Source organism: Tenrec ecaudatus, chromosome 8 (assembly GCF_050624435.1).
Source record: "Tenrec ecaudatus isolate mTenEca1 chromosome 8, mTenEca1.hap1, whole genome shotgun sequence".
NCBI classification, from domain to species: domain Eukaryota; kingdom Metazoa; phylum Chordata; class Mammalia; order Afrosoricida; family Tenrecidae; genus Tenrec; species Tenrec ecaudatus.
Genome location: NC_134537.1, coordinates 67,058,218 through 67,076,941, shown reverse-complemented (window position 1 = coordinate 67,076,941; position 18,724 = coordinate 67,058,218). Strand labels below are relative to the sequence as shown.

General features: G+C 41.2%; 1 protein-coding gene across 1 annotated transcript in view; it reads left to right on the top strand.

Annotated features, from left to right (window-relative positions):
* Window positions 1-986: 986 nt before the first annotated feature.
* ERICH1 (glutamate rich 1) overlaps window positions 987-18,724 on the top strand; it is a 124,416-nt gene continuing 106,678 nt past the window's right edge. The window contains exon 1 of the mRNA XM_075556410.1: window positions 987-1,113. Coding sequence (XP_075412525.1) covers window positions 1,092-1,113 — 22 coding nt within the window. The 5' untranslated portion in view covers window positions 987-1,091. The remainder of the gene's footprint in view (window positions 1,114-18,724) is intronic.

Genomic DNA, 18,724 nt, shown 5'->3' with positions numbered 1-18,724 from the left:
GTAAATTAAGAGCTGAAGAGAGAAACCCTATGTCTTTTCCATTCTCTCATCATATTTCCAAATTTCTTCTCCATAATTGTCTTTTCACTCTACATCCTAAATTCGTCTAATGGTTTAGAATACATGGTTTTTGAGTACACACTAAAAAGCTTCTCCTTCTAACGCACCTGCTTCTTTTAATTTCTTACGTTCAATTTATACCAACATTTTCCAAATAGTAGGTTGCTTTGAACTGCTAACTGCAAGGTCAGCAGTTCGAAACCACCAGACCAGCCACTTTTGGGGAGAAAGATGAAACGATAAGGTTCTGTGAGAGGTTTGGTGGCACTTTGGGGTAAGCGTTGGACTGATAACCACTTGAGCAGTTGTTCTAAAACACCAGGAGAAAGTTGAGGCTTTCTAATTCTGTAAAGGTTTATTGTGTCTGAAACCCCCAAGCACAAATATACTGTCATATAGGGTTGCTACGAATTGGAATCCACTCGAGCGCGGGCAGTGTTTGAGTTTGGTCTGTCCTGGAGAGATTTACAGCCTCGGAAACTCACAAGAGACAGTCTTACTCCATCCACCGAGGTCGTTGGCAGTGAGTTTAGAGTCGCGGGAAAGAGTCGCGGGAACATTAGAGAACAGATCTTAGTCTACTGGCAGCCTACTATCACTGATAGCATTGTTATTTCAGATGCGACAAATGCTTTCACAAACGTTTGAAAGTCACCTGTTCTATACCGCCAGGCATTTACCCCTCTCTCCCGTTTTACTTGTTTGTTTAATCTGAAACGTTTAGTGCTTAATCTCACTAGGTTTTCTCCACTTCACTGTAGCAAATAATTGAGCATGCTCAGTAGCAAGCTACAAGAAGGTGGGGTTTTAGAGACAATGCTCAACAGCCTCAGATAAAAGCCAATCTGCAGCCGTTTTGCGGATGATTGATAGTCGACCGGCAGAAAACTCGGGTCTGGATTGGACAATCTTGGTGATGTGGGCGGGACTAGAGAAGTGGAAGCCCGGAAGCGACTGGGTCTAAGAACTTGCCCTCGGGATGGTGTACCAGGAGCTAAAAAGCGGGCAGAGTAAGGCGTCGGCTTGGAGCCATGTCCGACTTGAAGAAGCAAGGTAGGAAGAGCTCTCTCACGAGTCAGCGAGGCCTCGGTGTGTCTGGGGCCGCGGCCACCGGAGCGCCGCCGTGGCTCAGCTGCTGCTGGAGCCTCCGCCCGCGGTGACTCCGGCCCAGGTCCCAGCAGGCTCGGTGTGCTTTGGCCGTCTGGGCTCCGGGAGCTGCTGGGAGGACCACCGCCTGGCGGGGCGGGGGACCCAGCCCAGGCGTGCTTTCAGAGCCCAGAGATCTGTGGCTCAACCTAGGCTTTCCAAGCAAGTCTAGGGTGACAGCACCCCAAACCCATTCATAGTGACACTACAGGGCTCTGTAAAAGGAGAACTCTTCAGATTTGCTCAGACTGTACCTTTATGGGCGCGGCAACCTCATCTGTCTCCTGGGGAGCAACTGGTGGGTTTGACCTGCTGGTCTCGCAGCTAGCAGCTGGTGCAAGCCTCGTAAAATAATCCGGGACAGACCGTGAACTCTTGTATGCTTTAGTTTTGCTGAGATGTATTCAATGTGTAAAGTGCGTTTGGCCATAATTCCTATGGAATGTATAATTCTGGCCTCTCTGTGGTTTGGATGCCATTTTGGAGCCCTGGTGGCACAATGGTTGAGTTGGGCTACTACTCGCTGCGAGGTCAGCAGTTCAAAACCACCAGGAACTCTGTGTGAGAAAGGTGAAACTTTCTACTACCACCACTACTGTCACAGAGACCCACGGGGCAATTCTGCCCTTCCATAGAGGAGGGTTATGAGTTGGAATTGAGTGGATGGTAGCGAGTTTGGCTTTGGCTTTTGGTTTTGTTTGCTATGCAAGTGGACAGGATTAGTCTTAATGTTAGTACAAAGTGTGAATTAAGTCAAAACCTTTAGGGATAATGGCCTCCGAAGGACAAAGCCCCCAACATCATCAAAGCCATTATGTGTGCAGGAGCCACTTTGAAACAGGAATCCAGCACCGCTGGAAGAAGAGCATACTGGATATCTGTCTGCAGTGACGGAATCCAAGACCAGAGCCGTCACAGACTGTGGCAGGAGACGATGGAACAGAGCAAAAGGTTCAGGATGTAGCAGAGGCTGAGACAGAACAGAGAAGCAGGTCTAGCCTAATGAGACTGACACAGAGCCGCAAATGGGCTTCCTGGTCCCGGAAGCAGAGGCTAAACTACCATGTGTTTTAGAGGCTGAGGGCTAGACAGAAACTTAGCTGTTGGCTGTGGACAAGTATGGTTCATACCAGTGACTGTATCCTTACTGTTTACTGATCTTCATTTGAGGCAATCTTTCAATTCTTCCAATAAACCCTCTTAATCATGAGTTTGTCTGTGAGTTCTGTATGATCTTCAGAGTGGATTATCAAGACCGACATAGCAGCGGGAGGGCCAGCTGGTGTCCGAAAGGTAAAGAAAGATGGAGGGTGAATGCCTGTCTGAGCCCTGCCTCATGGCAAGAGGGAAGCCAGAGGAGGTCAGATAGGGCCTTACCACTGCTTTCGTAGGAAGGTACACGGCTTCTTCAGAGAGTGTCTTTTGATTAGGTAAGCTTTGTAGTGCCCCTGGCTTAACGAGTTTCAAGACTGGTGGATAGCGACCTGCAGGAATTTACAACTTAAAATGTGATGGTGAATACATTTTAACTTTGTTTTCTTCACTCACAATCAGTGCAAATGTATGGAAATAATGTAACCTTTATGAGAATATGTTTTTATCTGAAAAATGGATATAATTCTATGTTGGTAATACAGTGTTGGTAAATTGCCTCGCTCACTCATCATGTTGCTTATTGAAAGTTGTAGTTTTTTAATTAGAATAAAAGGTAGAATACATTTAATTGGTTATCTTGGTAGTGCTTTAGAACTGATATGGTAGAACAGAAGCTGCCCTCCTCTTTTCATGTAAACTCATTCATACTATCTTTATCCCCATTATTATTCCTCTCCAGTCATTACCGTGTTAGTCTGGGTTGATCAGAGAAACAAATTCGTAGACACTCGTGTATAAGAAAGCGCTTTATGTACAAGAGCAATTGAATATTGAGAAAACACCCCAGCCCAGTCCAGATCAAGTCAAGTCCGATATTAGCCCATATGTCTGATATTAGCCCATATGTCTCATACCAATCTATTAAGGTCCTCTTCAGATGTACAAAACATGTGCAATGGCGCTGAATGCAGAAAGATCACAGGCCTGTGGGTTGGAAGTCTTCTTGATCCAGTGACGTTGTAAGCATCTCAGTGCTGGCAGGGGTCTCCCTGTGGCTTCTCTGATTCCAGAGGTCTGGTTGCATCAGGGTAGGTCCCTGTGGCTTCTCAGGCTCCCAGAGCACAGCGCCACGTGTCTTGTCAGTAGAACTTCTCCAAAGGAGTGAGCTGGGAGATGTCTCCCTACCTCCAAGGAGGAAATACCGGAATTCTCAGGAAAAGGCCATACCCACACAGAGGACTCATTTGCTATGATCCGATTAACAGACTAGACTCCACTCCTTTACTCGTAATCCTCTCAAATTGACACCAGCTTATGTAACTACCACAATTATGATTATGAATAAGTGCACATCTGGGTAGTACCCTTTTACCATACCTACCTATACTTATAAGTATGCTGAGCAAGTGATTTGAGCAGCTGGACTCTGTGATGAAGAATGCAACATCAAGGTTGGAGAATGATTCATGAACCGCCTGCAATATACAGATAACATAGAAGTAGGTAGCACTTACTGTGAAGATCGAAGACTACAGCCTTCAATGTGGACTATACCTCCACAGAAAGAAACAAGAGTCCTCACACTGGAGCCCATGGAAACATCATGACAAAGGTAGAAAAGATTGAAGTTGCCAGTGGCTTCATTGTTCTTGGATCCACTATGAACAGCCCTGTGAACAGCAGTGAAGAAATGAAATGGGTTGAAACTGATTGTGGTAGCAATTGTAAAATGCTACTTGTTGTGATTGAACAATGGAATGATATGATATCTGAATTAGCACTCAATGCAATGGTCTTTAGAATGAAATGGTATATTACATTGGATACATCTGCTGCAAATGACTTCTTTATTTCAGCTGTCTCCTATGCATGTAAAAACTGGATAATGCCTACGAATGACCATGGAAGAATTGCTGCATTCGAATTACAGTATTGGGAAAGAGTATTGGAAGTACTGTGCAAATCTGTTTTGGAGGAACCACAGCTAGAGATGGCTTCTCATGTAGTCTTTGGACAGGTTTTCCGGAGCGACCAGCTCTGGAGAAGGTATGACGTTTGACCAAGTTGAGGGTCATTGGAAAAGAGGATGACCCTCAGTGAGATGTTTTGATAAAGTGACTGGAACAATGGGCTCACACATAACACAACTGTGAGGAAGACACAGGACCAGATAGTGTTCCGTTCTGCTGTACAAAGGTTGCTATGAGCCAGAATAGACATAGGTCAATATGAGTTGGAACTGACTACCACAGTGCATTGAATGCCAGCAAGTTATGGTTTTAATAACTTCAAAATGAAATAACTTAACAGATTTAAAATAATATAATTTCTAAACAATCTGTTGTTAGGCTCCAAAAAGAACATAGAAATTATTTTAGTGAGGGCCCGGACTTCTTTTTAAAAAAATATTTTATTGGGAGCTCTTACATATATCATAACATTCCATCAATCACATAAAACAGATTTGTACAATTGCTACCACAGTCGGTTTCAAAACATTTTCTTTCTTTTTATTTTTTTACATAGATGACATATAATATTTAAAAAATACCATTAAACAATGTATTATTTAAGGTTAAGTATAATATGAGGGGATTTTTTAAAGTGTAGAAAAAATGAATTAAAATATAATGGCATCTTCCCACTATCCCCCACTTCTTTTTTTAAAAAATCTTTTCATTATAGTCTCATACACCACCCATCTTGATCCATTCATACATCAATTGTCTATTCATTGCCCTCATCATTCTCAAAACTTTTGCTCTCCACCCAAGCCCCTGGAATCAGGTCCTCATTTTTCCCTTCCTTCTCCATTCCCCCTCCTTCATGAACCCCTGATAATTTATAAATATTATTTTGTCATATCTGGCTCTGTCCCACGTGGGCCTGGACTTCTTTTGAAAATTATCTTCCATAAGAAATAGGATTTACTTTCTCTGTTAATTAAGTATTAAAGTTCTTGAGAACAGACTTATCACAGTAACTATCACAGTAATAAGCTTCTGCTCTCCTATATTTTTATCTGAGGAAACTCTAGCTATTTCATACCATATTTTCTCCTTGTTTTATACCATACCCAACTGGTTTTCCCAATTTGCTTTTCTCGACTTTTCTCACATCTCTTTGACTATTAAACCCTAGAATCAAATCTTCTTTCAAGTGCAATAGATTATACTAATATGCCTATTCAACTATTCAATTCTAAACTACCGTTTTCAACTCACAGAAATAAGATATCTTCCCTTGAAATACACTTCTGTTTCATCTTAGACATGCAACAGAGTTGTCATATAAAATTTCAGTCATTTAAAACCATTGTGGCTGGAGGAATGGATTAATTCTGAAAGTATAAAAGGTTAAATGGGAGACAAAATATTGGTTTTATGTCTCCCTTTCTAATAAGACTACTTGAAGGGTACTTCTAACATACTCTGTGTGCACTCGATTTTAGGTTGAAAAGATGCATGTACAGTAATAAGTGATAACTCCTGGGTCACATTCAAAAGACTGAGCTTAACTTGCAGCTTTGGGAAAAAGATACTCTGTAATTTAAGCGAATCACATGAAGGATACCATAATTTAAGTTGTCATTCAAGAAGCTTCCATTCTTCTAGGAGACTGGATTAATAGACGAGGGGGTACCCCTCCTCCCCAGAAAACCCCCCAGATTTTCCCCCCAAAGCAATTTATTTAAATGTCCTCCCAAAACAACCTTATCACCTTCAAAGTACTCTCCATTGCACTTAATACATTTGTCAAACCTGCGATTCCATTCTTGGAAGCATTTTTCAAACTCATCCATTTGGATGCTTGACCGCACCGCCCATGTTTTTATAGTCACCTCTTCTCCACCGTCCAATTGCTGTTCTTTCGTGTCCTTCTGCATTCTTGTAAACAAAAAGAGTTGCGTGGAGTGAAGTGAGGTGAGTAGGGTGCACGGAGCAAGTGAGGCATGTTGTTATTTCCAAAGACTGGCACACCGAGCTGGCTGCATGAGCAGGTGTGTTGTCGTGGTGGCAAAAGCACTCCCCTCTCTGCCACCAATCAGGATTTTTTTGTCACACACTGTACCCCCTCCTATAAATGCCAAATCAAATATTGTGGCATTCACAGGCAAAGTCAGCACTTTGAACCAGGAAGCATATTATGGACTGCATTAGATTTTATCTGCTTTGCAGTCCAAACTTTCTCAAAAGAACATGTGCTCTTTGAAGACACAGCTATATTGCATTTGTCTTTCTGACTCCCCGGGATCTTCATAGTGCTGACCCATGTTAACTACTTAATTAAATGGCGGAATGTGTGACTTGAATCATGTCTGCCAACGCAGCAATTCCGCAACCTCTCTAACTGTTGGTTCTCTGGCTCCGGTCTGAACACCTGCGCTGGTTGTTAAGCTTGCGTGTCAGCTTGGCTAGGCCTTGATTCTTAGTAGTAGTATGTAATAACACTTTCCACTAGTCATCTAATAGGAGTAGCCAATCAATTGAAAGGGATGTTTCCTTGGGGGAGTATGGCTTGCATTCAATATACATGCATGTGGCAATACTCATTCTCTCGATCCTGCGTCCACCTCATCATTCTCTGACTTCTGAGTCGCTGAGCCAGGCTATCACTACCAAACCTGTCGACTGGGATTCGCCACTGCCTGCAACCACATTAGTCAACAGACTTTGCCTCAACCTGCTGAATTGTGGTTAATCAGTCCTAGCAACCACAGGAATTCCGGTGAAGCCGATAGCAAGAGGCTTGACCCATGGAGTTGGGGCTTGTCAGCTTCATGCATGGTTCTAGGCTGGGTACCCCAAGAGCTCGTGAAACAGGGGTAGACTGGGGAGGTATGTATGTGTTTCCTCAATCATGCCTTGCTACTAACATATACTGTCAGCAGCAGTTCCGGACCTATAGGAACTGATTAGTAAATACCTTTTTTGGGAGTTTTTGTTTTCCTTTTTCTTTGTTTTACACTCTTTGGAACTCATTCAAAAGAGTTAATTCCCCATATTCTAAACAAACGGCTGATGTACCACTTAGCGAATAATTACTATAGCGATTGCTTTCTGAAGTGGTTAAAAATCATTTATGGGGGCTGGTACAGCTCTTGTCACCATCTACACGTCCATCCAGTGGGTCAAGCACACTTGTACATAGCCCCTCTCTAGGCGTATTCCTGTGTGCACTGGGCGGGGCCGTCTTCGCCCTGGTCCTTTTTAAGAGTTTCTGGAACAGTTAGAAATGCAGTCATTTACTGGTCAAGAGGAAAAGCCCAACTTTATAAATCAACACACAAGTATGACATTGATGTTTATTCCATACTTAATTTTATGTAATTCATCCTTTTTTCCTTGAACAGTAGTTGCATGACACTTTTCGTTTTCAGAAACATTTAACTGAAAATGTCCATGTTCCACATGGTTTGCAACGAGAAGTAGCTCAGGTAGGAGGAAGCCACAGGCTGGTGGACGTGTCTTTACTGAATGCCTTAGACACAAACTCGGGGCCAGGCTCAACACTTAACCTGTTGCCAGTTGATACTCCTCATGGCCCTTCCTCTCCCAAATCCAGCTTGGATTTCTGGTAGTTCCTTGTTGATGTTCTGCTTCTATTATATGTTAATTGTCTTTGGGGCAGTTTTGCTTGTGTTTGGCATTAATGATTGTTTGTTGAATTCTGCATCCTATGGGATCACTTTCTTTGGACTAGACACACATATGAGTCTCTTCCAGGTGCCATGTAACTCTCTTCCAAGTGTCGCTGCCTAGATCAGTGAGCAAATGCAACCCTGCATCTGCGTGTGAAATATTTCAATTAGGATTCTGTCTATCCTGGAGCCTTTTGTTCCGCACTGCCTTCAGTTCAGCGGGGACCCTTTTCTTACAATACCATCAGTTCTCATGGTCATATACTATATGTTACCTTCTGAAATCGTTCAACATTAATCAGCTATTTTAGGTAGAGTGATTCCTTTTGAGGCTTCCTGAATCATTGAATATTTTGAATCCTTCCATATTATAACTTGAAATTTGATTGTTTTCTTCAGTTCTTCGTCTGAGACATGCCAAGCATGTCTTTCCCTGTTAGATTTTTGATCCCAGGTCTTTGCACATTTCATTTTAATACTTTATCTTCTTAAGCTGCCCTTTCAAATCTTCCGCGTCGCTCTTTTGCCTCATTCGTTACACTTTCCTTGAGCGACTTTCAGAATCGTTTCTACTTTGGTCCTTCGTGCCATCTCACAAATCATCTTGTCCTCAGTGTCACATTGTCAGTAGTGTTCAATGTGTCACACCTGTTACTGAGGTGGTCTCAATTCAGCTTGCATATACTTATACTCACACTTAGATTTTTGAAGGCTTGTTTTATTTTTTTCTACAGCTTCAACTTAAACATGCTTGTGAACAATTAATAGTGTGTCTTACCGTCAAACACTGACTCAGTCCTGACTGATTGTAATAGGTATCCCTCTCTAGCTTCTCTTCCCACAGGTGTAGGCAATTTTATTCCTCTTTATTCCATTTGGCAAGATCCACGTGTATAATCATTCTTTATATTGTTCAAAAAAAGGTATTTCCAGTATTACCAGGGCCATATTTTCTAATTAATGATGCTTCTTTGGTTCCCAGTTTTGAATTACACTCATCAGTGATTATCAGTGCACCTTGATTGCATGCTTATTCAATTGCACACTGCACAACTGAATTTCCCCTTTGGCCCTGGTGGTTGATGTATATAAGTGAATATAAGTTACATTAACTGATGTTCCTTATAGGCTTGTGGCTATTACCCCATCACTCACAACATCACACTTTAGGATGGATCACAGACTATCAAATGTATTGGGCATACTGCCCCCTTTTCAGAATAAAAAAATATATTCAGTGCCCCCCTGGCAATTAAAAATTTTATATGATAGTTCATAATTCAGGATAAAGTGTAGGTATCTGCTTTTGCAGCTCACTAGGTCATCCCAGCATCCCAAGAAGGCAGTATTGTTCACTTTGGGCTAGATCCTGAAGTGTTCTTTTTGGCACTAATGTGAAACTAGCTGTCCCTCTCCAGTCTGCCATTGCTGGCATAATAGACTTTTTAATGGAAAATGACCAATTGAAGGCTATTTAAGCTCACTATTTCCTAGATAACATATCTTCAAAAGTCCCACCTGTGATCCTGGAAGAACATGAAGATATACTATGTATGTACTACTGAGATGAATGTTCTACATCACATGATATTAATTGGTCATGGCATAAGAGTCTAACAATGTTCCATTTGTGTATCAGTTTTGGTCTTAACTTTACTATTTTTCTTTTAATTAATATTTCAAAAAGCTTGCCAACTCTTATTTAAATATTTAATTATTTTCCCATTTATAATGTTATTATGAAAGCCATTAAGTAACTATCATTTACTGAATTAATATACTGTACTCAGATTTTCTCTCTGTGGAGTGATGCAGTGTTATTAACAGTGTTATTAGTTTATTCCCAGATTTTAAGCAAGTAGTAAATATGTTGTCTCACTGTAGAAATAAACTGTAAAAAATATAAACAATGTATATAATATTAGAAGACACTATTGCAGATGTTCAGCTAAGTATTTACATATTGAGAAAAAAAATCAAAATATGAGATTTCAAGAAATAAAATAATACAAAAATATTCAAAGTGGTTGTTAAAATGAATGGAAAAAGGAATAACTTGAGCTAGTATATGTTAGGTATAAGAATTTTTCATGATAAAAAATGAAATGCTCTTTTAAAATTTACTTTTAGTGGTAATGTTTACCACCAATATATTAACAAGTCAAATGTGTTAAACTTGGTTCTCTAGAGAAAGCAAAAACACTGTACATAGAGAAATAAATTTATATCAAGAAATTCACTCACATAGGTAATTTGAGTCTGGTTCCAGGCTGTGTGTCACATGGTAAGCTGTATGCTTTTCCTGGCCCACACAGTTCCTGGGGCTGTTGAATCCAAGGTCGACAGGTCAGACTTATGGCTTCAGTTGAATGAATCCAAAGATGGCAGGCAAAACTGCAGGCTCCCAGGGTCAGCAGGCAATAGATCTCACACTCCAAGAGCTGGATATCAATGAGACAGATGGCAGGTTACAGACCAGCAAGAAGAAACAATCTTTCCCACAGAGTCTACATAAACAGGAGTGTATTACACCCCCAAGGAAACTTCCTTTCAATTGCATCAAGGCTGTGACCGGGGCAACTAGCACTCTTAATCTGGCTTTGCTGCCCATGACAGATCTTGTCCTGGAGTTGATTGCGCTATTAGGCCACAGCATCAGGGATTCCCAGGTCCTCACTGCTAAAACCACTAAGAACTCACCTATTAGAATATGGTAAGGAGGATAACCCATTTATAGGCTGGTCACAGTGAATATTTCTATTGATGCCATTCTTCATAATTTTGAGTAGAAATTTTTATTTAAGTAAGATTTCAAACAATTTACCAGTCCTTGTTTCCAGTTCTAGATAATTATTTTTCTACTTACAAGTCCATTAATTGAAAATTCCCAAAAAGTGTAGCATAAATTGACTTGTTCTGCATATTGTATCTTATAATGAAATACCAAGATGCCACATTTTAAAATGGTTTATTAATATTTGTGGTCTCTCTTATTTAATGTAATTCCTATAAACATGCAGCCCCATCTGTTTTACTACTTGCACTTAACATCCACTTTTTGAAATAAGGTGGTCTTTTTGTACTGCTTCTATGCCTTATATTCCTAAATTAGCTGTGGACTTATTTTTACCCTTTATGGTCACACTTTTCTAAGACATGCTGGTTTACAAAAATGATAGCAAGGTTTTACAATACTTAGAGAATCACAAATGAACGAACATCACTTACAATATTTTTGAATACCAAAAAGTTTCTAGATGTCCAAAATACATTTAACAAAAAGAAATGTGTAGTTTGACCCCATTTTCAAAATAAAGAATATATACATAAATCAATGGGAAAATGTACTGCTTTGATAGTAAAAGTAAAATGTTTAAAGAAAATAAAATAGGTGAGACATTGTTGCAGTAACTTCTTGGATAGTCTCAAAGATCATGAGTTTTAAAGTTCTCTATATACATATATTTTTTTCATTTCTATGAACTTTTTTTTCAGGAAGTTTATGGATAAAATTTACCTTTAAAAATAATTTTAAAAATCAAATCGTTTCTGAGTGAAATGTACACCATCAGTCCTATGATCAAGACACTTTCTCTAGGCTAGGCCGTGTTCTGGAAGGTTTGTGACACTTTCTTATTTATTTAGCCTTCTTTACCTGGAGGAGTTTGCTAAACACTTCATTCACAACTTTTTTAGGCTTCTGCTCTAACACCATTGCAGAGGAAAATTCCTTGAAATACTGCTATTAACACCTCTGGTAAAAATGTGACAAAATCTTCCTTTTTTATATCTAGCTGTTAGATTTAAATCAAATCACTGCATTGAAGAAGAATTCAAAATTGAATGACTTTTCCACCCGGATTAAACATTCACCTCCATGGAGTCGATGCTGACTCACAGCAACCAGATAGGACATGGTAGAACTGCCCCCTGTAGTGTTCTGAGACTGTAACTGTTTATAGGAGGAGAAAACCTCCTCTTTCTCCTCTGGAGCTGCTGGTGGTTTTGAACTAGTCACATTGCGTTTAGCGTCCCAATGCATAACCACCAAGATGCCTCCAGCAGCAATAGATGTTCTGTTATTTATTTATTTGAGGTTTAATTGAGAGCCAGTCAGCCCCTAATAAAATGGTTTAAAAAAACCAAGAAAGGGGTTACCGATTACAAGGATCTACATATAACCTCCTCCCTGGGTGATAGCAGAAAAGTGGGTGAAGGGAGGGAGACATTGGACAGGATAAGATATGACAAAATAATAATTTATAAATTATCAAGGATTCATGCGGGAGGGGGAGTGGGGAAGGAAGGGAAAAATGAGGAGCTGATACCAAGGGCTTAAGTGGAGAGCAAATATTTTGAGAATGAGGGCAACAAATGTACAAATGTCCTTGATACGATCTATTTATGTATGGATTGTGATGAGTTGTATGAAATCCCAATAAAATAGAAAAATATAATAAAAAAGAAATTGAGAGCCAGTCAGAAAAGTGCATTGCTACAAAATCAGAGAAAACTTTATTAAATAAACAAACCAAAAACTTTGTAATAGGAAGCTATCTTTTTTATTCATATTTTCTCCATAGGTCAACACACTTCTGCGGACCGTGTTTCTGTTTCTTTAATCCTCCCCAGAAGAATTCTGTACTCTTCTATGTGAACCCTGTCAAAATGGCAATGCAGGCATCGATGGGGGGCTCAAATCAGTGTTCTTTGAGTTTGGGGGACAAAGAGGAGTCTGAAGGGCAAAATCAAGGATGTAGGCTACATGGGCTTTCATGACCTTTTTCTTAACAACACTGATTCATTTTTGTAGAAAAACTTCTTCAGAATAAGTTCCCATGATTGTCATGGGTCCTTGGAGAAATCTATGAAGATCGCTACTTAAGAATTCCCCCCCAAATCATCATAACTATTTTCTGAGGTGACCTCTCTGCCTTGAATTTAACTGGTCCAGCTGATCCCCTCCAAAACCACTGTTTTGATTTGACTTCTTTAAAAGGAAACCTAAGGAGAATGAGACAGGTGTATCACTGAGAGAACGTGTCTGCAGTTAGCACAGAAATATGTGTTAGCACACACTGAGTAAAGCTATGCCTGTGCCAGGCAGTGATTGGTTTAATATGGCTCTTTTAGCCCTGTTCCTCCCACCAGATGCCCTTCATTTTACTGACAAGTCTGGGTAAGATTCAGCTGTGAATGATTCTTAACTGCATTAATTGTCCTTTTCATCCTGCTAGTTACAAAATGAACTGTCTGAGAACCCGGAAGCCGGCAAGAAGGAAGAGCCAGTGGCGGAGGGTTTCCTTGGGCTCTGAAATCTCTTCTCATCGAACCTATGCAGAAAGCAGTGTGGACATCACATGTGGCCCCTCCAGCTCCCAGGGCTTACTGCCACAGGCAGAGGTCAGACATGCATGCCTCCACCACTCATGCTTTTGACCCCGTACTCTTGCCAACTGTGCTTCCCATGGCACTCTGGCTGGCACCAATGATTCACTGCAATGACCACAAAGAACTCAGGTGATGCTCACTTGTATGGGGTTTATTAGGGAAGCAAACAGGTTACACTACGTGTAAGAAATGGTTGGGATATAGTAGTTCACTCAGAATAGATTCTTCCCTTCCATGCCTAGAGGCAGGCCTCTTTGTGCCTCTCAACCATGTGGCCTGCTCTCTGTTCTGCTTGGCTAATCTTACAAAGCTCACTTAGGTCTGCTACTAAATGCCCAGAGAGCATGCTACTCCACTGTAAGGCTCAACGCTGAGGCATTCAGCTCCAGTGCTATGGGTCAGCAACTGTGTTTCCAATTAAGTGCCCAGACGTGTACTGCTCCACAAACCAGTCACATGATTCCAAGCTCTCAGCTTTACTTGCTCTTCGGGCAGGGAAACACACTGTGCTAATTCATACTCTGACTGCTAGTATCAGAGTTGTCTCCTGGATCAACAAGGTTCAATATGCAGAGTACGCTACATGCAAGGGATGTTCCCCACTCCTGACTCTACCTTGTTACAGGAACTGAGACATCCCTTATTCCTGCTTCTGAAATGACTCATTTTAGACCCAGCAGGCTGGAAATCACAATTAACATTTTTAATCACCACTCACAGCTAAATTATATAATCTAATCAGAACCATCCTGAATCTGAAGGTGGTTTGATGGAGTAACAAAGGCTATGACGAGAAGAGCAGTACTGATGAATTCACTACCTCACTTCCGCATTGATCTAGGAAACAGCTTGGACACATGAATGGCAGAGGAGCAGCAGCAGCAGAACCAGGAGCTGGAGTGTGAAACAGGGCGTTGGACTTCACAGCACATGGAACAAGTGAAACTGAGTGGTTTGAGGCAGGAGACTAGCTTGTGGAGAGGGTGCCCCTGTGCACTTAATTGGGGGAGCTATGTTTGCTGACCTATGAAGCTGAAATTGAATACTTTAAGTTTGAGCCTTATAGCAGAATAGCATGCCCTTTGGGGCATTTATTGGCAGCTCTAAAAGAGCTTTTTAACATTGCCTGAGCAAGACGAAGGTCATACCTAATGACAAAGGGCCAGAAAGAGATCTAACTTTGGACATGGCAGAGAAGAAATTGTCCTGACTGAACAACTAAATCCTGAGCATTTCTCACCTGAATTGCCCCCATAAACATAAGTATATTTACATATGTACATGTCTGTATTTAGGCTTCTCTGTATGCACTTTGCCTCCTACTCCTTTCCTCTATTTCCTTTCGCTTTCCTCCCGACCCATTACCATGTTTGGCCTTCATTCTGGATTCAGTAGTTCCTCTCAGTTACCTTGCTCTTGGTCACTCCCTTCCAGTCCTCCCCTCCCCTCCCTCCTCTGGTTTAGAACCATTCGCTGTTCCCTTGTTTCTGTGTTGGGCGACACCTCCTCCCTTCCCCTACCTCCCACGCTCTCATGTCCCTCCAGGACCGTTGGTCCTGTTGTTTTCTTCTCTCATTATTTGTCCAGCCTATCTTGTCTAGGTGGACCTGCTGACATAGTAATATGTGCATACAAATGCCCATAAGTGGCCCATAAGAACATGGCTTTGACAGAAGCAACATCGACACGCTTAAGTCTGGTCTGTGAGTTTGGTGTGGCCATTGCAGTGAATTACTGAACCGAGCTGAAGGGAGGGACAGCTGATGGAAATAGAGTAAAAGAGGATGGAGGATAGAAGTGTGTTTGGCCTCTGCCATTGTGACATTCAACCTTGGGAGCCCGACGAAGCCACAGGCGATCTCCACCCTTTCTTCAGCAGGGACTGGAGCCCCAGTAGCAATACTTTTTCACTTGTGTATTTATAGTTTATTCTAAGTGTCCACTTTCTTAACACTTTACAGAAATATTTTTGTTTGGTTTATGTGTTTAAATTGAAATAGCAAGTTTAGGTAGCAGGCCTTTCCGAAAATTATGTCAAAATTGTTAAATTCCCCCATGAAAAGGAGACTTGTATTTTCTTTGGCATTTCAACACATTAATTTTAGATGGGTTGTTTTCTTCCTGTTGACCTTTTACTGCGTCTATTATTTCCCAGTCCCGATTGCCTGGTCTACTTAGCAATTGGATTTGTTTTTCCACAGGCTCGTCTTCATATTGTTGTGCTTCCCGACTCTGCTTTTTTATTTTCTAGTAATTGCTTTTTGATGGACATCAGCATTTCAAGTTAAAACGTGTTGCTGCTGCCGGTAAAGGAGAGGTGTGTGAGAAAAATGAGAGCGCGAAGCAGCCGGCCTCCAGGGTCGGCGGAAGGAGTTTGAATTTCTTTTACGACCAATGAGCATTTCTTATTTGATGTACAGGCTAACTTGGAGCTCTTGGGAATGCTGGGGTGTGTGACCCTGAGCCTGCCTTCAAGGACCTTACCACCCAGGCTTTGCCCTTGTGGTGCCCTGATCCGAGACTCCAAGCCTATGCAAAACTTAGGAAACTCCCCTCTTGAGCCACCTTCAAAATCGGTCTGTTTGAACCCACATTTGCACCCACTGTGTCCATCCATCTTCCTGAGAGTCTGCCTCTTTTTCACGGCCCCTCTGCTCCACCAAGAATGATGTACTTTTCCAGAGATTAGTCTCTCCTGAGGACATGTACAAAGTACAAGCCTCGTCGTTTATCCTCACTTCCAAAGGGCATTCCGGTTTTCTTCTTCTAAGACAGATTTGTTTGCTTTATAAGGTAAAATTTCATTTATTGCACAGGTCAGGCTGATAGAGCCCTGGACATTGAAAGCCCAGAGAGCTTCCTACTCCAAATGAACATGTGTTCTCAAGAGAGAAGTGTGCGTGGCATGTGCAATCTTCACATTGGGAGGCTTACCAGGCCTCACCTTAGGCATCTTTTCATTTGTATTCAATCTGTTGCTGTAAGTGTAGCTTACTCTTAAAAGTTTGCCAGTCATGGCAGAAGGTTGAGATGTCAGTGGACCCTCCAATCCAGTAGCTAGCACCTGCTTATTTATGAAGGATGGTGTCTAGCTTGTGGGATATTATCTAGCTCTGAATGGATAGTGTCAGAGAGAGAGTGCGGCAGGGTTGGCTTGTGATGAGGATGGCGGAATGGAAATATGAAGACTGATCAATCTCCACATTTGGGGCATTCAATTTGTGCTGACCCCTAATGTGTCAGGTAGGCTAGGTAGGTAGGATGGATAGATATATAGATACTTGTTCTATTTCTCTAGGAAATCCTAAGATATGTAAATAGTCTTCCCTACATGAGAGGATGCATAGCTCCATAGTTCCATGTGGGCTGTGCATGGTGACTTTCTTCAGTGTGACCAGGTAGAGCAGGCAGGAGTGCAACTTATCGGTGGAGAAACCTGGTGGGCACAACTTTAGCTAGATGGTCAAGGCCAACATCAATAGTCATAAATAATGTTAATACTGTAACCTGTTGATAAAATATAAGAAGATAAGTATAACACAGGTGGCACTCTGTGTTGGGTGTTGGGGTACTATTAATGGAAATGTTGGTAGATCAAACCCAACAGTCTCACTACAGGAAAAAGATGAGGGTGCTCTGCTCTTGTGAAGATTGATATCCTCAAAACCTAACATACGGTCACTAGGAGTTGTGTGTTACATGATGCCATTGGGTTGGTTGGTTGGTTAGTTAGTTGGTTGATATACCATATATACTTGAATATCAGCCAAGGCACTTAATTTTACCACAAAAACTGCATTAAAAATGTGCTGAAAACTCGGCTTATACAGGAGTATATATGGTACTATAAAGAAAAAGACATTTTACCTTTGTGATCTTCCTCTTAAAAAATGATAGCTCTAATCCTGAGAAAAAAACATCAAATACTTGAGGGGCAACCTAAAATATACCTAGCCCAACTCCCCCCAAAAAAACCACTGCCATCAAGTTGATTCCTACTCATAGTGACCTAACAGAACGATGTAGAACTGCCACAGGCAGACTGTCACAGGTTTGAACCAATGACCTTTCAGTTAGCAACTGAGCACTGTAACCACTGTGCCACCAGAATCCTCAGCCAGTTCTGCTCAAGACTGTCAGTCACCCAAAACAAAAGTGTCTGTAGACCTGCCACAGCAAAGAGGAGTCTAAAGAGACATGAAAACGAAATATAATATGGTGTTCTGGATTGGCTCATGGAACAGGAAAGGAAGCACTAAGGCAAAAGAAAATCTAAATAAACTATGAGATGTAGATCCTAATGATGTATCAATATTAGTTCATTATTATAATAAACACCCTTTGTCATCATGTCAGTTCTAACTCAATGCTATATGGGATTCCTGAAATGATAAATCCTTATGGGAATAGACAACCTCACTTTTTCTTAATCTTGGCGTTACCAGCCCAGTGCCTACAGTTATAACAAATGTAACTACTTAATCATGATTAATTAAAGATAGCAATAATGGGATATTCTAAGGGTTATGTATGGGGACTCTGTACCATCTTATTTTTTCCATAAATATAAAACTGCTTCCAAAAATAAAATTTACTAAAATAAGGTTATGGATGTTTTAACTTTTTGAGTTTTGATCTTTTTTTCCCCTTTTAAAAATCATTTTATTGGGGAATCCTACAACTCTTACCACAATCCATACATACATCCATTGTGTCAAGCACATTTGTACATTTGTAGCCATCATCATTCTCAAAACATTTGATTTCTGCTTGAGCCCTTGGTATCAGCTCCTCATTTTTCCCCCTCCCTCCCTGCTCCCCCCTCCCTCATGAACCCTAGATAATTTACAAATTATTGTTATTATTTTAAATCATTTTATTGGGGGCTCATACAACTCATCAACATACATACATACATCAATTGTGTAAAGCACATTTGTACATTCGTTGCCCTCATCATTCTAAAAACATTTGTTCTCCACTTAAGCCCTTGGTATCAGCTCCTCATTTTCCCCCTCCCTCCCTGCTATCCCCTCCCTCATGAACCCTTGATAATTTATAGATTATTATTTTGTCATACCTTACACTGTCCGATGTCTCCCTTCACCCACTTCTATTGTCCATCCCCTAGGAAGGAGGTTATATGTAGATTCTTCTAATCAGTCCCCCTTTCCACCTCACCCTCTGTCCACCCTCCCAGTCTTGCCACTCTCAGCACTGGTCCTGAAGGAATCATCTGTCCTGGATTCCCTGTGTTTCCAGTTCCTATCTGTACCAGATTGGTAATATAGAACTGTTCTAACCAGATTGGTAATATAGAACTGGGATCATGATAGTGGGCAAGAAGGGCTTCGGGTCCCCACTCTGCACTCCCTCTCATTCACAGTGATT